The sequence below is a fragment of the Hemibagrus wyckioides genome, linkage group LG11 (assembly GCF_019097595.1).
Source record: "Hemibagrus wyckioides isolate EC202008001 linkage group LG11, SWU_Hwy_1.0, whole genome shotgun sequence".
NCBI lineage: Eukaryota > Metazoa > Chordata > Actinopteri > Siluriformes > Bagridae > Hemibagrus > Hemibagrus wyckioides.
Window position 1 is genome coordinate 23,385,182 of NC_080720.1, and position 23,263 is coordinate 23,408,444.

General features: G+C 39.0%; 1 protein-coding gene across 2 annotated transcripts; it reads left to right on the forward strand.

Moving 5' to 3' along the window:
- The first annotated feature begins 17,934 nt into the window (after positions 1–17,934).
- oser1 (oxidative stress responsive serine-rich 1) lies at positions 17,935–23,062 on the forward strand. Of its 2 annotated transcripts, none has more exons than XM_058404064.1 (4): positions 17,935–18,264; positions 20,737–20,847; positions 21,388–21,498; positions 21,943–23,062. In XM_058404064.1, the coding sequence occupies exons 2-4, from the start codon at positions 20,762–20,764 to the stop codon at positions 22,613–22,615; spliced, it is 870 nt and encodes a 289-aa protein (XP_058260047.1). In that variant the 5' UTR covers positions 17,935–18,264; positions 20,737–20,761; the 3' UTR covers positions 22,616–23,062. The 2 variants fall into 2 exon arrangements, with proteins under 2 accessions (XP_058260047.1, XP_058260048.1); XM_058404065.1 differs by lacking the exon at positions 17,935–18,264 and adding an exon at positions 18,281–18,545.
- The last annotated feature ends 201 nt before the right edge of the window (positions 23,063–23,263 follow it).

Below are 23,263 nucleotides of genomic sequence, written 5' to 3' on the forward strand. Positions count from 1 at the left end.
TGGCAACATTGGTTCCCAAGACTAGAGGTGAGTCTAATAAGTGTGGACTCACTTCATCAGAAAAGAAGTTTTTTGATGGGTATTTGAAAATGTGTGCAGTATTGGCTGAGAAGGCGGTGCCGGGGCCATCTATGTCAGCAGGGGGACACAGAGAATGGGGAGGGGCCTGCTCTTCCCCTCTTAGCAAGGATTTCCCTTTGGTATTTCTCTTTAGAGCAGTTACATGATGAGACCCTGAAGCACACTTTTGACAAGGCTGACCGATCACACTAAAAAGGGATCATATCCACTCCAGTGGTCTGAGCAATGACATTTACACATTTTACTGTTACATTATGCTGATTTCCCTCTCCCCTTTGTTTTGCTGACTAACCCATCAGACAGAGGGCTGAGAGCCATACTGTCAAAGATGGTGGAGCGGAAGGAGTGCGCCATGATGTAAATCAGCTGCAAGCTCTCTGTGTGAGAGAGTAAGTACAGCACAATAGAGAAGGAGTACCTGGCCATCAAGTACGTGGTCGTCACTGTCTGGTAATATCTGTTCATACTCTCTTTTGATTATACCTCCACTGGCTCCAGCACATGAAGGATGACAAGGTGGGGTTCACGCAGTGGTATCTGGCCCTTCAGCCATTTAAGTTTCAAGTGGCCCAAAGAAGAGTGGCACAGATGGCTGTGGCAGATTTCCTTTCTCTGCAAGAGGGGGATTGAGTCAATGGCAGTCTGGATGGCTCCCCAACCTGAGTCAGGTAGTGGGGGATTGTGGAAACGGAAGCAAGGTTGAGAGTCAGTTTGTGAATGGGACGTGGAGCTGGGGGAATTAGTAGTAATGATCTGCACCTGTATGGGGTTACTCAAACTATGTTGATAGCCAAATAGCACAAAGCTGTGTGTGTGTGTGTGTGTGTGTGTGTGTGTGAGTGTGAGTGTGAGAGAGAGAGAGAGAGAGAGAGAGAGAGAGAGAGAGATCAATAAAAACGGACCTTAAAAGCTTTCAAATCTCTCCCCAAAAATTTTAGCATCACTCTGATGGACTTCAAAATGCTCAGTAAATAAAATCAGTAAATTAGATGCAAGCACCTTCAACTTTATTTAGAAACCAGCCTTGAATCATTTGCCTATATGTTTGGACTTGCTGTCTCATTCAAACATCCATATTTTCCCCACATTCAGACAAGTTTTTTGTTATCAGTAAGAATACATTCTCCTTAAATATGTCCTAGTACATTGCTCTATTTGTGTTTTATTCAATAATGTGTAATATTCCAGTAGCATTTGTAGTCAGACAGCCCCATATCATAAATCTCCCACCTCTGTACTTCACTGTGGGTATGGTGGTCTTGGTATTATACACGCATCCATACTTTCTCTAAAAATGATGAATTATTGATAAAGCATTTCATATTTTATTCTTTAGTTCAAAAGAGCTCTGATGTGTCTGAATACATTTGTGAAAGTTTAGTTAAATATCTGTTGCTTATATTTGGCTCCAGCTTCCCAGAGGCCCTGTGTGGGATAAGCGGTACAGAAAATGGACGGATGGACGAATATGCACAAGAAGCATAAGAATTAGCAAAAATAAATCTGAATATTTATATTTATTTCCCCTCCCTATAACTGTCATGTTCCACTGAAAAAGTTAGCTAATTCATTGCTTTATCCCATTAACTTAGCATAAAATGCTCAACACCTAGTGTTATAACTCCTGTTTACCCTTGTAACCTAAACAGTTAGATAATCAACAACACCAAAAACAGATAATGATGTGAATCCTTGATACTTGAAGTTTTGAATGTTGAAAGTATTTTCATTTGCACCCTGTTTGCATAGGTTAAAAACAAGCCTTTATCCATTGCCATGTGAATCTTTTATAAATATTGATAAATATGTTATTCTTCAGACAGTTCCAGGCTGAGTCAAGTGCAAATGTGCACATTCCTATCTTGGTTCTAGACAGGTCTTCCCACTAAAAGCCACCCCTTCTAGCCTGAAAGCACAGCCAATTTCTTCGACTACCATAGCCACAGGTCACTGTGGCATATTTGGGATTCAAACTTACAAATCCACTACACACTGTAATTCAATAAACACTGTAAAGTCAGACATTCAGATTCATTATTGATATATCGTTCTATATATACATTCTAAACATTTGCCCTATGTTTGGGTTTTTTTCCGCCATGCCACTCAGGAGCTTAACTTCACAAAAAGAACTCTAAACTCCTAGAATGTATATATAGATTGATATATCTATAATGAATCTGAATGTCTGACTTTACAGTGTCAGTGTTAAATTAGTGAAAAAAATGATAAAATATATGCCTTGACATAGGTATATGCTTTTCCATAGGTAAATAAAAAAGTACACACATTAAAATTGCTATCAAAGGATGAAAGTTTGACATACTCTTTATATACTATTACTGTGTTTTTGGTCCATAAAAAAAAGAAATCTGATAAAGCTAAAGGTGTCTGAGAGTAGTGTATTGGCACAGAATAAATTAATTTTTTATAATATTCCCTTCTGTCTGCATCGCTCCAAAATACATATTCTCTGCAGCTGATTTTATATAGATAAAGGGAAGTATGAAAGGGCATATGGTTAAGCTTTTCACCATTTATTTAACCAACAATAGAGTATACCAAAAACTTTTTAAATCTTCCTGCAGTCATTCTGCTGCTGTCTAGCAAAAAAAATGTAAATTATTATATCTGAGCAGTGTTAGGGGGACATGCACCTGGAATGTCTATGATTTCTTTCCCTTAGATCTCAAAGCTTCTATCCTTTGCACATAAAAGGCTTTTGTTCATGTTATCTCTATGTTCCGCTTATACATCACCACTCTCCTAAACCAACAAGCGAACAGTGAATTAAGCTCATGATTGACATGGATTCCAAGGCTCAGATGATTAGGAAAAATTCTAGTCTAATTTCTGACTCTGAAAGATGTCTGAGAACACATTTTTCACTAGAGCATGTCAAAGAATTGTCATTAAGTCAATTTTATTTCCAAAAAAACAACAAAAAAAACAAGTTCATTGTTTATAAGAAGTTTATAACAAGTTCATTGTTTATAAGAAGTATAACAAGTTTATATACCGAGCTGAGTGAACAATCATAGGTGGAGAATTTCAAATGTTTGCTTTCATTCTAAGAATTTGTTAGGCATCAAAGAAAGATAAAGGTGAAAATGGCTTAGAGACGGTTACAGGTATCATAGTGAAACAGCATTCTGAAAAATACTTTTTAGTTTAAATAGATAAATAATACACCAAACATACCACTTCATAATTAATCTAGAAAATGCCAAAATGCTTTCTAACATCACTGGATATATGGAGGTTTTAACAGAAAATCTCAAACCAACTGATGTTTGTCATTTCTAAAAGGATAATGATGTGTTTTGCTGTGTAATTGTACAATCAATTAGTAAACTGAAATCAGTCTAAATCTGTATTTAAGTACACAGTCATGACAATAAAGCTTGTTGAACTGAGATCAGGATGGGGATCACTGAAGCAGGGGAAGCACTGGGAGGGGGTCAGGGCATGGTTGGGGGGATCTTTGTGAAAATTGTCTCTGGAATTCCATGTGCTTACAGGGTACACTAATAAGGTATACTTAGATTGCCTGCTATGTGAGCCATTTTGATGAAAGGCATGGCAGCCATGATTATACAGAATTGTATCTGATGTCTGACAGAAATCTTGGTAATAAAATTGACAAATTATTAATGCTGCATCTCAGACTGCATGTCAGGTGTGTCACAGAGGTATTAGTGAAAACAGACTATACTACCAGACTAAACTACCTTGGTGTTTTTCTTCATGGCCCAAAAGAGGTACAAATTTGCAAACATTGTTCAGCAAGGTCTCAGATGCACACTTTTTGTCTCTCAGAGCTGCCTATCTACTGGCCATTTACAATCAGACAGCAGCAAGCATGTGTCCATCTAAAAGACAAAGTGGTTCAGCTAATTTGGAATTCCCATGGCAAGAAGTGGGTAATTGAGTCTTATGACAGGACAGAGACTCTGGGCCAGAATGCTTCTGAACATGACAGTCTACTGTCCTGGCATGTTTGCAAAACACACTATTATAAGCACACATCCTCTGCATATGCACATGCATATGACTGTATGAAAACAAGTGAAAGGTTTTCTCACTCTTGAAGGGACATTAAATCCATAAAGGGGTATTACAGTCTAAGGACAGTTTAGCCCACTGTATATAAGAAGTAATTGCTCAGGCATACTTTAAATCATGCCAAGATGAGCCTTCTACCCTTAAATGCCATTAAATGCGATCTACTGGGTGTCAAGAGTATCACTGACAGAAATTTACCTTCATATATAGTACCCATCTTACATCAAGAGTCATGGGCAAAATGAAGTCAGCAGAGTAAAACACAATAAAGTTAAATAAATGTGTTAAAGTATTACAGTTTTTATTTCTAACAAAATATTACAATGGCTTTTTCAACTTCCACACAGCACAAGAATAATAATTTGGGCTAAAACATAAATATGTTTTCATAGCATTCACTCAAAATACATTCCTTGAATAATTTTCAAAAGTTCTTACATACTTTTTTATACACAAACTTTACCACTTCTGAAAAAAATAACAAAACTGATTGATGTTGAAAACCAAATTAATTCCCAGTCTGGGTATCAAATGTATAGCAGTTTTCAAAGTAACAAATATTATATTGAACTATGATCAAAAAATTTTAACATAGTTACTGTGTGCAGTAATATCATGTAAACATGATCAGAAAACATGTATTCTGAATCAGACCAAGCTTCAATAAGCAATGATTTCATGTCTTCTATAAACACATTAGGTTAAAGGCTAACATGAAAAAACTGCAGATAAATGCAGATCGTTTGTTACTGCATGGTACAATGTCGTATTTTATGGCTTACCTGAATCTCATTCAACATATCTAGAAGTATTTCCTTCCAGCTTAACACCATTTTCTTGGTTGAAAAAGTGAAAAGTTTTTTTTTTTGTTGGTGGTTTAGGAAGTGAAATGGACTGTGTCATGGCATATATGAATTTGGGAGGGAATAAGGTTTGCTTGTAATTGTTTTAAAAATGATCATTATGAGCACAGTCAATATGTACTAAAGAACAGTCCATATTAAATTAAATTGTCTAATAAGAACATCTACTGTGAAAGTGGCCGAAAGAAAGAGTGAAGTATATATGAAACCAAATTGTGTTTGCTAGATAGAGAAAAGTAAGGGCAAGGGTATGTTTGAATCCTGAATGGAGCCTCCAGCTTTCCCCTCTTCTCTCATATTACTTCTGTGAAGCTCTTTTCCTTTATTCCTATGGGAACCTCCTTCCTTCCTCAAAGTCAATAAGCTTCACTGCTGGCTCCCCAAGCTCCACACTTGCGGTCATTTCCATTAAGGCCCACATGCACATGTATACACACACAGACACACACACACACTGATCTTCCAGTTCCAGAGAAGCTGCAAGGACTCCTAGGAGGTACATGTGTGAAAGGTACAGAAAAATTACTAAACTAAATGACTAAATTCTGTAGTTATATAAAAATATATATATATATATATTAAATAAAATTACAGTATATTTAAAGGGAGAAATAGAAAGAGAGAATAATGTACAGATATAGAGAATCAAATTAATCAAAAGTAACCAAAACTCTTACCAACTCTAAATTCACCATCATTAGAGACTAGAGAATTAGAGAATATTATGCAAGTATTGGATAAATACTCGAATATTTTATTATTTATTTAGTTAAGACACAGTAAAGCAGTTAAGTCTATACATAAAAGTATTATTCATTCATCTTCACTAACAGCTTCATCCTGGTCAAGGATGCAATTGATTAGGAGTCACTAACCTGGGGATACGCCCTGGATGAGAAGCAAACCCATCACCTGGCACCATGTACATGTACATGCAAATTCAGATACTCATTCACACCTAGAGGCAATTTTAAGTAGCCAGTCCACCTATCAGGATTGTACTGTGATATGGGAGGAAACCAAAGGTCCTGAAAAAAAAACATGTGAACACAACAATAGGAAAGCTAACTTCATACATGCAGTTAACCAAGCTCAGCAAACCAGGAACCCTAGAAGTGTGAGGGAGCAACAACTACCTGCTGCACCACCAACTGTAACACAACAGAAAAACATTCACCCTGTTGTCCAGAGACCATATGTTCAGCTCCCAATAATGTCACAGACGTGTGAATAGGAGTCAAAGGAAGCAAAATCTGCCATACTTTCTGAGAAGAAAGGTTGGGATACTCATTTCTCCCTCTCAATCACAATCATGGGCATCTTTGAGATGTACAGAAGTGGGTGGATAGAGCTTTTTTTTTTTTTTAAAACAGAGTGTTTTATGCTGCTTCTTGCGCAGCAGTTCAAATAGATTGCCATCTGGTTCATGTGGAGCTGGCTTCTCCTTCACTAGGAGAAAGTGTGTGATTGCCTTTGGCTTTCCTGGTTTGAAGTCCTTGAGAGCCCTAACTAACTTGACAATAGGCTAAATTATGAATGCATGCAACATTAAGACTACATTATGAAGAAAATTGTGTGGAATAAAAAAATATTTAAATCATATTCCGATCAGGCACATTATGAGCGAAGTGAATAACACTGATTATCTCCTGATTATCTAGTGGGTGGGATATATTAGGCAGCAAGTGAACATTTTGTCCACAAATTGATGTGTTGGAAGCAGGGAAAATGGGCAAGTGTAAGGATTTGAGCGAGTTTGGGTTAGGGTTAGGGTTAGGGCTCTAACCCACAGAGCAAGGAAGAAGGTGACCTGGTCTGATGAATCCCATTTTCTTTTACATCAAGTGGATAGCCGGGTGCGTGTGTTTCACTTACCTGGCAACACATAGCACCAGGATGCACTATGAGAAGAAGGCAAGCCGGCAGAGGCAGTGTCATGCTTTGGGCAATGTTCTGCTGGGAAACCTTGGGTCCTGCCATCCAGGTGGATGTTACTTTTACACATACCACCTACATAAGCAATGTTGTTCCATGTACACCCTTTCATGGAAACAGTATTCTGTTTGCTGTGGCCTCTTTCAGCAGGATAATGCGCCGTGCCACAAAGCAAAAATGGTTCAGGAATGGTTTGATGAGCAAGACCGAATTTGAGGTGTTCACTTGGCCTCCAAATTCCCCAAATCTCAATCCAATCGAGCATCTGTGGGATGTGCTGGACAGATAAGTCCATGGAGGCCCCACCTCACAACTTACAGGACTTAAAGGATGTGCTGCTGGCAAAGCAAAAGCGGGACCAACACAATATTAGGCATAATGTTAAGTTGTTGTAAGTTGTCTTGAAATAGAAGTACATATGGCTACATCATTTGCCAAGAGTGCAAGAGACCAAAACTGACCATGCACTCTGGGTGACATTATACTCTCCCCTTTCAATCTATGTAGCACTAATCATTGTGGGCATCTGTGAGCTCAAGTATGGACATAAGGCACTTAACACTTTCCTCCAACTGTATTCAGCTGCACTGTGACAGCAGAGCTAAAAGATTTGGAGGTTGGCATTGATACCTGTCATGTGATTTTCATTAGGGTTGTTGTGTGATTTACATTAAGGATGTCAACCATTCTTGGTGAGTGGCAAATGACGTGATCTAGAATCTAGCAGATGTACCATACTTTATCAAGAGCCTGTACTCAAGGGAGGTAATGATAATGATTAACGTGACACATGAGCTCTGTTGAGCTGTGAGCTGTGTGTGTGTGTGTGTGTGTGAGAGAGAGACAGAGAGAGAGAGAGAGTACAAGCATTGGTCCTGACCAGAGCAAAGCAAAAGCTGAAAAAAAATGCAACAAACAACTACTTACAAGTCCACTGAATATTTCTCTATTTCTCTCTTATTAAGTGTTCTTGATCAAGCACTCAATTCAAATCTATTCCACAAATGTCACGTTCACGTTATGTGTTTAGTTTACTTTGCTTTAAAGAACACCCAGTCATGAATTTCACAAGTACCCTCTGTTGCTGTATGGTACCCACTATGAATTTACCACAGGCCATCATCTCTCCCTCTATGCCTCCATAACCTCCCACTAAGGATGGAGAATTCCAGACAAGATGGTCACAGATGTGCTGCCAAACCAAAATGTTAACGCAAATGGAAAGCAATGACTTGCTATTTCTGCTGAGTGAAACAGAGAAACATTTCATATGGAGAGTTGAAAATGCTGATGGAGTGAGGACAGGACAAGGAAATATAGATGAAATGTGAATAAGAACAAAATACTTTAGGAACTCCATCAAAATTGGTATAATTGTTCTCTGATTACACAAACATTTTTTTCAAGTTTCATATGGTCTTATAGAGGAATTGGAGATGCTGTATGAACTACATTATTATAACATTCAGAAATATATCTCAGAAATATTTATTTTTTCATGCTACCTAGGAGACTATGCGGTGAGTGAGGAATCTAGGCCAGGACAAATCTCTGCTATCTTGGTTTGTACACATTGCCAAGAGTGTTTGGAGCAATCCTTGCTACATTTTGTGTGACATTCCATCCTGGTAAAAAAAAATCTTGTGTGCCAAGATCACCAAAAGCATCCCTATATAAGCAACATGGCCTTAAAGCAGGAGGATAGAACCTCAGACTTGCTGGTAAGCACAATTTGAGAGCATAATTTTCTCTGCTTACTGTACATCATGGCAATCAAAGCAACTCTATCCAATTGTTGGCATCTGTGAAGGCATGTATGTGGAAGAGGGACGACAGCTGTTCAATTGCCAGGAGCAGACCATCCAGAACACATCCAGCCACCTCTCCTAAATTTTATCACCCAGACTCACAGTGAACCCAGAGGATATGCTCACACAGTTCATTATCTGGAAGCTAGATTCTACTGTGAATGCTAGCCAGATTAATCAAAGCTGCTGTGTGCAGTATCAGCATATGTTATGGAAGCTTGGACTAATAATGTCAGCCACATCAGTGGTGCAACTAGACCTGCATACATTCCAGAATTGGGTTGTCAGCTTGCAGGTTGACTGCAAATGCAACAGATATAATCATGTCATGGCTTGATGGCAATGCAGGGTGTTCCTAATTGACGGAGTGTGGGGAGTTTTCTATTACAGAAGGATAATCGCCATAGTCTCCTCCCTCACAATCTGAGTGGAGTGGTGCCACAGGGATACTGGAGGCATGTGGGCACCAGTGCACTAGTGTTGATTCTGCACCCAAGTTTAGTAGGTCAGATCAGGGAGACGTTTGAGTATGCACAGATGGACCTCTACTCCAGGCAAAACATTGCCAGTTTTGGCTCCCCCTGGCAGGTGGGATGCCTTGGCCTCACCATTTGTTATACATTGTTTCTCCTCTAGTTGTTGCTGAATCCAGGATGTCTGCATACGGTCACATCACACACCTTTGTGAGTAAGTATACCCTTGTAGCCTTCAGAGATGAGCCTCCAGAGTATTGTTTGCTGTGGTATGTAGAATGCACATGGTGTGCCCTGTGGTGTTATCTGAACATTTTTGTGGACATTCAGTTCTCAAACTCTTTATTTGCTGTTGGTGAGCTACCTTGTCTGAGCAGAGGTTAACCCTGCTCAGTGATGCTATGTGGTGGTCTTAATCACCTTTGGCTACAGAATGTAGATGTGCTTAATATGTACTTTCATGATGATTAATATATCAAGCAATTAAGAAGTTTTTGTTTTCTTCACAGATTTGAGGATATTTATTTGCTGATAGAAAATAAATAAATATTTTGGAAAAATCACATGCTTTATCCTACTCTTAGGAATTTTAGCATCTTAATCATCACAACTTAGCTTTAATTAATAAACTGCCACATCATATCATCCAGTCATTTGAAATTAAGTCACTTAAACTTCTCCTGTGGTCCTGTGTGTTCATGTGTACATCAATTATTTTTAAGGCATCATATTTACTAGGCATAGAACTGAGGTCCAGTAAAGAAGATGTTTAAATTATACACTTAGTTTATATTGGTACTTATTGTGTAATAAATTAGATCATGAAAACATTCTGTGGCTGATTTTAAATAAACATGCATTAAATTAATTAATATTTCTAAGCATGCTCAGTTATTTATACATATATACATATATACATGCTCACTATTTGATTTATTATATATGGACTTATAAATATATTAATAAAATAAAATCTATTTAAATACAATATAATCTTAGAAATAATACTAACATTAAACATATGATTGTAAGGACCCGTCAGAGTCAGGAAGATTGGAATCCATATGCAGATATATTAGTCAAACACAGGAGGCACAATCGTAATCCAAAATACCGAAGCAGAAGTCAAAACACTAAGCAAACAAAACCGAAAACACAACACATGTACTCTTAAATGTGGCAGAAACAGGCAGAGGTCATACACGATAATCCAAACAATGCAGAGGTAATCCAAGGCTTGGTATGTCACGAGGGAATGATACTTCGCATCTAACAATGAGTACACACTGCTTATATGTCTGTGATAAACCAGGAAGTGTAGTTCGTGGGTGCTAGTATTCAGGAGAGGGCTCCTTCTGGTGTTCTGGATCGTGATGAGCTGTGACGGGTGTCTCTAGGTGTTCTAAGATGTGGACGCCCCTGTGGGCAAGGGCCAGGCCTGTTGGGGTGGGATGGGGTGTGAAAATCCTACGTTAGGGAAGGATCCAGAATATCAGCCGCATCAACCCAGTTGTGTTCCTCTGGGCCATACCCCTCCCAGTCCACCAGGTACTGCAGTCGGTGCCCGATGCGACGGGAATTCAGGAGGGGACTCACATGGTAGGTGGGGGATCCGTCAATGTCTAAAGGAGGCGGTGGTTCGTGAAGTTATAGGTGCGTGATTCTTGGACAGGCTTGAGAAGGGACACGTGAAACATGGGCGAGATGCGATATGAGGCGGGTAACTGTAGGCGGTATGAGACGGTGTTGATCTGATGCAGGATTGTGAATGGGCCAATAAAATTAGGGCTTAGCTTATGACAAGGGAATTGCAGTTTCAGGTTGCGGGTAGACAGCCAGACTCATTGGCCCACTCTGTAGGTCCGCCTGGATTCTCTGTCTCTTCACTGCACTCTACAGGCATACATGCGCACGTTCCCAACTCCAGACCTCCTGACTCCATCTAGACCAGTCATTAACAGAAGGGACATCCAAGGGTTCCCCAGACCAAGAAAACAGAGGAGGTTAATAGCCCAGGACACACTGAAATAGAGTGAGGCCAGTGGAGGAGTGGGTTAGAGAGTTGTGTGTGTACTCCGCCCAGTGGAGGAACTCACTTCATTGGTGTTGTTCTCTGCTGCAATAAGACCACAGGAACCTCCCCAACTCTTGGTTAAGACATTCAGCTTGGCCGTTAGACTGGGGATGATACCCGGAGCTCAGACTGACGTTAATGCTGTTTGCAGAATGCTTGCCAGACTCGAGATGTAAATTGAGGACCTTGATCAGAGATGATATCCTCCGGGAGACCATAATTGCGGAACACGTGGTGAAATAGGGCATGAGCTGTCTCCATGGCTATGGGTAATCCTTTTAGGGGAATTAACTTGCATGCTTTGGAAGAATGATCAATAACAACCATAACCATGGTGAATTCATGAGAGTCAGGCAGGTCAGTGAGGAAATCAGTGGATAGGTGGGACCAACAAACCTTCAGGTAGTTGGTGGCTGGTACGGGACTGGGCGCACATGGCACATGCTTTAACATACCCTTCAACATCAGTCATGAGTTAAGGCCACCAGAACTTGTGCCATATTAGCTGAGTTGTGCAGTGAATACCAGGATGGCCTGAGCTGGGAGCTTTGTGGGTCCATTGCATGACCAGGTGGCATAGTGGGGTTGGAACATAGAGTTTGGTAGGTGGACAGGAAGTTGGTAGGGGTTCTGTGGTGTGGGCCCGTTGGATCTCCTCCATTAAGCTCCATTGGATGGCAGCTAATATGACTGAAGGTGGGAGGGTGGGTTTCAGGAAGAGAAGGGGGCCCCAGTGTTTCATATTGCCTAGACAGAGTGTCGGCTTTTCCATTCTTAGATCCAGGTCAATAAGGGACAGAAAAATGAAATTGGGTAAAGAACAAGGCCCATCTGGCTTGGCGTGGGTTTAAGCGCCTGGCTTCACAGAGATAATCCAGATTCCTATGATCCGTAAGAACTAAGAACGGGTGATGGCTCCCTCCAGCCAATGCTGCCATTCCTCCAAGGCGACCTTCATGGACAATAATTCACCCACGTCATAATTTGCTTCAGCCGCCATCAACTTTCTGGAAAAATAGGCAAAGGGATGTAACTTTCCTTTTGACTCCCTGATGTTGGGACAGCACGGCTCCTATGCCACAATTCGAGGTGTCAACTTCCACTACAAATGGCAGGTTGGGAGAAGGGTGACGGGTGTGGTGAAACTTTGTGTGAGTTTAGTGAAAGCATCTCTGGCTAGATCTGTCCAGGTTAGTTTCTTGGGTTTTCCTTTAAGAAGTGATATGAGGGGCCCGGCTATCGTGCTGTAGTTGTGGATGAATCTTCTGTAGAAGTTTGCAAAGCCTAGAAAGCGTTGTAGTTCTTTGATGTTCATGGGTTCAGGCCAGGTGGCTGTAACTTTAGACTGATCCATCTCCACTCCTTCCTGTAAGAGCACATGTCCTAGTAAGGTTATGGATTTGCGATGGAACTCACATTTTTCCAGTTTTACATATAGGTTGTTTTCTAGAAGGTGGGAGAGGACAGAACGGACATGTTTAACATGTTCTTTGAGGGTGTTTGAATAAATCAGAATGTCATCAATGTAAGCTATGACATAACGGTTGAGCATGTCTCTGGACACTTCGTTAATGAGGGACTGAAAAACGGTTGGTGTATTAATAAGTCCGTATGGCATGACTAAATATTCATAATGTCCTTGGGTTGTATGAAAAGCGGATTTCCATTCGTCACCCTCCTGTATCTGAATGACATTATAGGCACTTTGTAAGTCCAACTTAGTGAAGATCTTAGCCCCTTGTAATTGTTCTAAAGCAGCAGATAATAGTGGAAGTGGATATGGGTAGGGGATGGTGATGGAGTTTAAACCTCTGTAGTCGATACATGGTCGAAGACCGCCATCCTTTTTCCCCACAAAGAAAAACCCTGCAGGTGCAGGGGAGGTCGATGGACGGATGTATCCGGCCGCGAGAGCTTCCTTGATGTAATCTTCCATGGCCTTTTTTTCAGGAAGAGAGAGAGGATAGATGCGATTCTTGGGCAGTATAGCATTAGGAAGCAAGTCTATGGCACAGTCGCATGAGTGGTGCGGAATACGTTGCTGAATGTTTTCTGGGAGGTCATGATATTCTTGTGGAAGAGTTACAATGGACGTCACTCCTGGGCTTTTGACAGACGTAGTGAGACATGGGTCGTGGAATGGAGCCGCAGAAACAGGTATTGATACAATGGGTCGACCAGTGTTTTAATTCCCCCTTCCTTCATGATACATGAGGGTGGTGTTGTTGTAACCACGATAATCCCAAGATGATAGGGTTAGCAGGAGAGGAGATGATGACAAATGACAGCATCTCATGATGGAATAGTCTTATTTGTAATTCCAGTTGTGTGGTTGGGTGGGTGAGAAATTCTTCCCCTATGGGTTGATCGTTGATGGTGGTGATGCATAGGGGAGGACTACATGGGACAGTGGGTAAAGGCAGTTCTTTAACCAGGTTGCTGTCGATCAGGTTGACCGGGGCTCCAGAGTCTATAATAGTGGTGGAGAAGTATTGTGACAGAGTAACAATGATGACTCGACAGGCCATCTCGACTTGGACAGCAGGATTGAGGCCCTCTCAAAACACCGTCAGCAGAACCGTCATGTTCCACCCAGATTGCGCCATGAGAGTACAGAACTTGATAGCATACTCAGCCACTGACTCAGAGCCTTGGCGTATTTCCAGCAGCTATACTGAAACATCCTTTCCCCCCACCGGATATTTGAAACCCTCACAAATTAATCCTGCGAAATAGTTCTGAGTTAGTACTGAGGTCTTTACTTGAGGATTAGAATGCATGGATGCCCAGTCTAGCGCTTTCCCCATTAGCAGCGATAGCATAAATGCGAACCTGGTAGTGTCTGTCCCGTATAGTACAGGTTGCTGGGCAAAGAAGTTGTCAGCGATCAGCGGATCCATCAAACTTCTCCAGTAGAGCAAAACGTGGTAACTCACTGCATGTAGGTGGAGTGGGGGCTGGAGGCGCGGCCTGGTTTTGGGCTTCTTGTTGTAGCTGCTGATTGGTAGCTTTTAGCGTCTCAACATCCACCTGGTAAGCGTGGATGATGACTCCCTGATGCCACAGAGCAGCTTGCAAATCCACTTGATTCACGCTAGGTGAAGTATCCTGTAAGGCCTCTTCAGAGTCAGGAAGATTGGAATCCATTTGCAGATTTATTAGTCAAACACGGCAGGCACAATCGTAATCCAAAATAATGAAGCAGAAGTCAAAACCGGAAAAGCAAACACTAAGCAAACAAAACCAAAAATACAACACAGGTACTCTTAAATGTGGCGGAAACAGGCAGAGGTCATACATGATAATCCAAACATCGCAGAGGTAATCCAAGGGTTGGTATCTCACAAGGGAACAATACTTCGCATCTAACAATGAGTGCACGCTGCTTATATGTCCGTGATAAACCAGGAAGTGTAGTTCCTCATATGTGAAATGATTGAGAAACATTTTAAGCTTTATTGCCATTATTGTTTGACCAAAGTAAGATCTCATAGACCTATAAATTTTCCCTCATAAATGTATTTTGCATTAAATCTTATATTTTCTTATAGTAATTAAATCTTATAGAATCTCATAGGTATATCATTTAAAGCAAGATATTTATGTTCCATGTCAAATTTCTATAAGCAAATTGAAATGTAATAGTTTTAGTTGAAGCTGTATAAATTGCCTTATATTTAGTCCCCAGTAGGAGCTAAGAAAAGAATATCAATGTACCCATGAATACTCAACAGTTTAGTTCACACAATACTATAGCACTTCTTCTATAAAATACTCTAAATCAAAAGATGGTGGATCTAAAAAGGTTATGCTTGTTACCCTTTAGATAACACACAATGTAAAGGAATTCAGGGACCTAAAAAAGCAACTGTTAAGCATAGTGAATGGTTGGGCTATTACACAACAGCCATCAATAAACACTTAAAAAAACAGATGTTACTACCATCTAAATTCCAGAAAAGCAGTTTTTGCAGAATGCTCTTTTAAGCATTGGTGATGAGGTTTCGCTTGCACAAAAACATTAGGACTTTTCTTGTCTACTAATGTGAACAAGAAAGAAATTTAATAACTTTAGGAATGTCGGTGGGAGGTTGAGAGTATAATACCTGATTATTGCTGGGGAACAGAAAATCTTTTCACACATGGAACTTCTGACATACCCTCTGGTGGTGTCTGGTGGCTCTTTGCTGGTGGGTTCTTTATACCCAGAGATATTTAAAAAAAAAAAAGTCTTACTAAAACTTTCAGAGTGGATCTGCTCAAAAGGTAAATAGGTATTTGGAAATTGACACAATTTTGCCTCTGTTTACTACCAAAATAAATTTGAAATGAAACAATCAGGATATCATGTGTGAATAGCCAAAGATGTGGTCTCTGTTGGAAATGCCCAGGCTGCAGTATTACATACATAGTGTAAAATTGCTTGTTTACCTAGCAAACAACCTAGCAAGATCCCTCTCCAGGTTAGATGCTGAATTACAGTTTGGCTGCTGGCACAGCTTGCATTTGTTATGGCTGGCTCAACCACAAGGCTTGAAAGCTCAAAACAAAAAAATAAACTTTCATGAAATATTTGAAACAAACTGCAATTTTTAATTTTCTAAAAAAAATAAAATAAAGGATGACGAGAAAAAGGTTTGATTGAATGCACAATATCGTTGTGTGAAACTGTCAGCACTCTCCCTTTGCCTCTTCCAATCACAAAGCCTATAAATCAGTTTCTATAAAAGAGTCAGCATTGCGGTGCCAAATGTGTACAGTGTGAAACAATATAGTGTTAGAATATTATGGCTAGAAGCTTTGAAACAGACATCCATTCAGAAATTGCCACATTGTTGTGTAAACAGTAGTTTGAGAGCATCGTTTGAAGAAAAAAGTCGTCAAATAATGATGGAAGGCGTGTTAACAGGAGCAAACAGCAGACAATAAAAAAGTTTTATTTTTATACAGTTATGATCAGAAAACTCTGTTCAGGATGAATAGGATGGCAGAGTGAGAAATAATACTAAGAGTATTGAAGGAACTGGCTGAATGTCATGTACAGAAAGTTGAAACAGATACAGGTGCAGTAAAGGCTTTTTGTTTTGTTTAAGGGCAGGCAAGTCTGTGTTAGATAAACAAGTAAAATTACTTGTTTACCTAGCAAACAACTTTAGCCTAAACACTGAAAAAGAGAATTTACCTCAAGATCCCTCTCCAGGTTAGATGGTGAATCTTCTGAAGAGGATTGCAGTTTGGTTGCTAGCACAGCTTGCATTTGTTATGGACAGACACCGAGAACCAGAAACCAGAACAAAACCAAAACCAGGACATACCAAGACTGAGCAAAAACAGCTTAATGGTGTCAGGTAGCCAAACATTATGGAAGTGCATGCCTTGGTAAATGGGGAAATACTTGTCAATACATTACAAATATGTGGAAAAATATCAGAAGTTAAATATTAATATATGTCTGCTCACCTATACAACAAACCTAAAAAGGCCAAAAAATTTCAAAGCTTTAAAAGAAAAGTGAAAGATAAAAATAGCAAACGATTTAAAATGTAAATTTTTTTGGAACAGTAACACAAAACTGTATAAAGTACTACCAATTCCAAAAGTACTATTCCTAGACTTTCCTATGCAACTTTTTATTTAGCTTGGTAAATATTACATTCATAGGAGGAAATGGGCTAAATCTTAGCCAAATTGTGAACAATTTAATTCAATTCAATTTATTTGTATAGCGCTTTCAACAATGGACATTGTCTCAAAGCAGTTTTACAGAAGTATAGAAACAGAGAAGAGAAAAAAATATATAAATTGTAACGTTAAGTAACTATTTTATCCCTATTTAATCCCTAATGAGCAAGCCTGATGCGATGGCAGCCAGGAAAAACTCTCTGAAATGATATGAGGAAGAAACCTTGAGAGAAACCAGGCTCAGAAGAGAACCCATCCTCATTTGGGTGACACTGGACAGTAAATAATGTAAATGTAAATAATGTCCTTTCTACAACAGTAACCAAGGTCTCTTGAGGAACTATGTAGTGTAGTTTCTGAGTTCATTATAGATACTAATTCCATGCTGTTGCAAGCTGACAGTTAACGGCAGTTCTGTGATGGTGTGATGGAGTCTCCAAGCAGTTCTGTCCACAGCTGTCTCCTGGTCATTAGTTATATAAATTGTTCACAATTAATATATATCTAATTAATTAATAATTCACAATTAATATATATAAGTGTATAACAATATGGCTCTAATTTAATATTAAAAACAAAAAACCCTTATGAGGCACTGTTTCACTTCCATTTGTTTACTTAATATAATGTAAATTCTGTAATGATGTGAATGTGTTATGGTGTAAATGTAAATTGTTTAATCATGAAAAGTGTGTGCACCCATGTTGATTTGACGTCACTCCGTAAACATGACTGAGATAGTTGAGATTACCCCCATTTGTGGCTTTTACTAGTAGATGGGAATTTCCAAACTGCAACCTCTGCTCCTACGCAGAAAGAATTTTCCAGCTTATCATAACAACATATCGCCTCCTGATGGAGCTTGTGTGTTACTAAAAGTCTGATCAATGGCGATGGCGATGACGTACTTTCGGTGTGACGAATCTGCGTGCGTAGTACGTCAGAACAATGTGCGCTCTTGCAGAGTCACTCTGTATAGTTCGAGTGTAAACAAGAGGTTAGAACAGTCTAGAACTGATACGGATTATAGTTGTGCGAAGTTTAGCTAATAATTATTATACGGAGAAAGGTGTTTATTATATACACAGTGTCCATTCTGCTACCATTAACTTTTTCAATGTATCAAATCAGTTTAGATACAGTAATCTCTGAGCCTATGATCTAGTTAGCTAGCTAACATTAGCTGCTAAAGGTCTTTCCTATTATTTCAGCATAGCTTGCGCCATTGGCTGCGGTGGAATGACCAGGCTTTAAAAAGCCTCAAGCCTGGAGTCCTTTAAATGTGAGTAAGATGTGTTTAAGCTCCTTGTTTGTTTGTTTATAAGTATAAATGCCAACAAAGCTGAATAATTTGTGTTACCTGACAGGCGTTAGCATTGGGCAGCTAGCTAGGTTAGCATTTATTCTCTAGCAGATTTTGTTTCTAGAAATCAACAGTTTTACACGCCGATAGCTGATATGAGGTATACAAGATGGCACTTAAAGCAAAATCTCAAAGAAAAACATGCTATAAACATGCGCTGTTTTAACCAAACATACAGCAAATAAAGCCTGTATATTTAGGTAAGTACCTAGCAAAATGAAGTATGTGTAACACAGTAACTTACACAGTAAACACTTACACTTGATTTGCCGAGATAAATATGTAGTAATCTTGCTTCAGCTTAACTGGTTGCTAGCTGATTGTGCTGTGGCTAACAGCACACGTGGAGGGAATGTTTGGAGTCTTTAAACCGCGGTTCCCGTATTTATTTGGGCAGTGACCCCGTTTAAAAGGACCAAAAATTCTCTCCGTGCATTTCTGTAAAAATAAATGCACAAGCCACAGAATGCAAGGTACAATGGTTAGAAAACTGCACACATCTCTTCAGAGTTCAATAAAACTAAGATAAAATCACAAAAAAAAAACAATAAAATCATATCAGATCCTAAACTTTTAATGTGACTTCGTATAACCTGGCTGCGTAACACCCTTTCATAATCACATTCAATCTAGTCGTCAAAAGTAATTATAATGCACCTCCTGTCATCACTAAAGTGATTTAGATTAACCCCAAATAAAGGTCAGCTGTCAGGATTTTCTTTTGGTTTGATTCTACTGATGAATCAATGGACCACAGAGTGCTTATAGGAGACTGGGAACTGGTTATTCCCTGCATGTGTCTGGGATCTCTCACACTCTTCACATGTCTGAGCTATGGTGTAGGGTATCTAGATGGAAGCTGTATCTCAAATTAAAAAATAAACCAAACTAAGCTAACATTGTAAAATTCCATGACTATATAAAGTTGTAGTGAGGTCATTATTTGAAATCTTTTTTTTAAGTCTGGTTCCTCTCTTGGTTGCTTCCTCATATCGTCACAGGGAGTGTGGTTTGTTTGTTTTTTTTGTTTTGTTTTTTTGGACACCATTGCATCAGCCTTGCTCATTTGTCATTTGTATTCTTTTAATAGAATAATTTTAAAGTTTATGAATTTTAATATTTCTGTACAGTTGCTTTGAGCCAGTTTCTGTTGTCCAAAGCACATAAATGGCATATAAATTGCATATAGAATATAAATTGGCTTGCTCCCAAATATGCTAGATCTGGAGCATTTTTTGAAATGAAGAGTGAAATAAAATTGCCAATTGATTCTGTTATCTCAAAACACTAAGTGCTCTGTTACAAGCAAAATAAAATGTTAGTTAAGGGGTGTGCACACATGCAAACAGTTTTTCTTTTTTACTCCCATTAATGTTTCTCTATTTCCATTTCACTTGAATGTTTGTGATTGCTATATCATATTAAAGGTAAAAATATATATCTGCAATTTTTGGGGTGTGTCCTAACAAGCCAAACTCATCAAAATCTTGCTATTGTTTACAAAGAAAACACATCATGTGTAAGTGTTGTACATCAGAGAGAGAAAGCAATGTTTTGTTTGTTTGTTTGTTTGTTTGTTTGTTTTTAACTACACATTTAACAATGCTTTTATGAATCACTGCATGCAGGTGCACTGCATTCACTGCATATAATGAAAGGACTGGGCTTGTGCATCACAATGTAACAGCCAGAGATTTAGTTGAAAGCGTACATTTCAACTTAGCTGCAACATACAGCTGTACAGCATACAACTTGATGAATACTTTGATTTGATGCAAACAAGAACATTCTGTGCTTTCTAATGTGGGTTTAGTAAATATGCCATATAATTGACTGTAAATATTGTAGACATGCTTTAGCACTGTTTATGTAAACTTAGTTTGTTAATCCTGTGAGATTTTGCCTCTACACTTTGGCGGTGTTTGAATTTTAACTAGTGCCACACTATGCACTGCTGCAGGTTACAAGCTAAATTTCACCCATGTGCTGTTTAGATTATTAGATCATTGTTTTATTGTATTTTGTAGTGTTTCTAGTTAGAATCTATACCATGTCATGCAAATCGTTCGCTGCCATTGTTCTGTGTTTAGCCCACTTTAAGTAACATTACAGCATGATGGGCACACTATAAAAAGGTTTAATGTGAGCTGCAAATTAATTATGGTCGTTAAATATTCCAAAAATTTACAATCCAATATTGTCATCTACTAGAGACTTTTTCAGTGGTTATACTACACTGAAAAACATTTTCTGCTTCAATGTTCCGCAGTAAAAATTCCAGAGTAAACTAAGGTTTCTGCAGAAGTAGGTACATTGAGATTATTTTTAGGATTTAAGCTTAAGTTTTAGCAGCTGGTAAGTTATACTTTTGTTGCTTTTACTGTTCCACAGCTCTGAGGCCCTGTAAGGCACCACCATGGACACTGTGAAGACTGGAGAGAAAGACTGTGAAGAAGAAACATTACAGACAGCCTTTAAAAAATTACGTGTGGATGCTGAAAGGTATCTTATTAACATTGCTTTGTTTAAAATGTGTTATATGGAATATCGCATTAAAACACAAAAACATCATGTATCTTCCTTCTTTAGATTACAAATTCCGGTAATCTTTGTGTAAAAACTGTGTATGTAAATGTAGGGTTTTTGTATAGTGTCTAGAATACAACACTACATGAATCATGATAAATGACTATGATGCATACCAATAATTGAAGGTCTAAGTAGACTATGCATTTTTTGGGGAATATAAATTGTGCTTTTTTCCAAACTCATCTTAACCAGAATGGGAGATTCAGTCCTGGTAATGTTGAACAGAAGTTGTGCCAAAACCAGCAATCCAAACATAACTGTTGGCAAGAAAATCCAAGAGTATTTTCTAAGAAGTAATGATAATAGACTTAGGAAACAGTTTTGGACTTGGAAAAATGTTGAGGTTTAACTGTTTGTTTTTGAGAACTGTGTTGTTGTTTTGAGACCTGGCTTGTAGAAAAAGATTTGTTCCTGTATATACGTTATGCTCATTGAGCGTCTGTGTCTTGCTAGCTCTGTGGCTGCAGTGCGTGTGGGCGAGGCTTTGGCATCCAGAGCCGGAACCCGCGTCAGCACAGATGGAACGAAACCCAAAATTACTTCCCCTAAAGAGAACTGGCATGGGTAAGAGTAACCTGCTGTGTGTTATATTCTTGGCTCTAACATAAGGCTCAGTTTATCTGTCTCTCTAACTACATGCATACTTTATAATTCTAACTAATTGAAAATAGTCAGGTGGAACTCAATTTCATTAGGCTATTCTTGATCATTGTATTAAATCCCCTTGTATTAAATTAGTATTAAATCTTTGCACAAATTACAAATAAAATAGTGAATAAGTGATCCAGTCTGTTATACTTTGCAAAAAAAAAAAAAGTTAATTAATACTACAGTATCCTGTGGCACACCATTAAGTGTCACAATCATTAGAAAAGTTGAATCAGAGAAGCTGATTAAAGCATAATGTTTGATGAACATTTAGGTAGAAGCAGTTATCTTCCATTAGTCAATGACTAGCACATATGATTTAATCACATTCTTTTTATTGTGCTCCTCCCTTCCATACAGATGCAACCGAAAATCCTCCAGGGGCTTAACAAGAAATCAGAGACGGCGAAGGTCCAAGTCTCCCATCCTGCACCCACCCAAATTTACCTACTGTAGCTCTAAAATGCAGTTCAAACACAAAAGCTCCACAGAGCTGCAGGATACCAGCACCTCCTTGCTTGTACCTGCTAAAAAGGAGCTTTTGTCCTCTGGTGCCCATTCACCCATCTTTGGTTCAATGGGTTATGACTCCAGTATCACTTTGGAAAGCAAGATTTCCCCTCTGAACAGAGTGGCACCCTTTGGCAATGAGAGTAGATCAGACGCAAAGGACGAAAAGACCAACACTTTAGAGGAGGCCCAATCTCCAGCAGCTGACTTTAAATCTCTGTGCCAGCTCCAGGAGAGTGGTGTTTGCCAGTGCACCAACTGGCAAGGCATGGAGGTCTACTCATTCACTGGCCTACGTGATGTCATTTCTGAATGTGAAAGGAAGCTGCCCAGCTCTCCAGATACAGCTCAGAACACCAGAACAGTAAATGCATCTTCAGTGTCCAGCTCACCACGCTCCTGCTCTGAACAGGCACGAGTGTATGTGGATGACATTACTATAGAAGATCTCTCGGGCTACTTGGAGTATTACCTCTATATCCCTAAGAAGATGTCGCACATGGCTGAAATGATGTACACTTAAGCAAATAAAATCATTTTGAGGTACACAGAATTGGTTTAACAATGATGCATATAGTATACAGAAAGATTAAAGATAAGCAGTGCAGCATAAATATCATAATAGGTGGGATTGTTTATGGAATATGGGTAGGCATGGAATTATTAGGCATGATGTTTAAATTGTGGTAATGCTTTTCCAGGTCTTTTCCCCCTCTATTTTTCAGTGTTCCATTGTTCGATAGACTAACGCTCAGAGTGAGATATGTCTACTGTAGGTTTTTTTTTTTTTGTTGCTGTTGTGCTTTTCTTTTTCCCTGGATTTTTTTTTTCAGGTCCATATGCCATGTTGCCAAAGCTCTGTTGCAGGAATTGCAGGGTTTGATGTTATTGGTATATGCAAAAATGCCACGTAATCATGATGATCACCTTGTTTTCTTTAAATTGAAATAAATCCCTTCTGTTGTTAAAATATGGTGTTGGTTATAGACATTTGTCTATGTTGGTGACTCTTATTCCAAGAAGAGGGCTTGAAAAGTTCCCTGCTCAAGAATCAGTCCCTGGCTGTGGCAGTGAGGGCACAGGATCCTGTCACTGGACCACTAGGGGTCAATGAAGGGAGAAACACAACCCCCCAAATAGATCAAAATTTAATAGTAAATAAATAATTGAA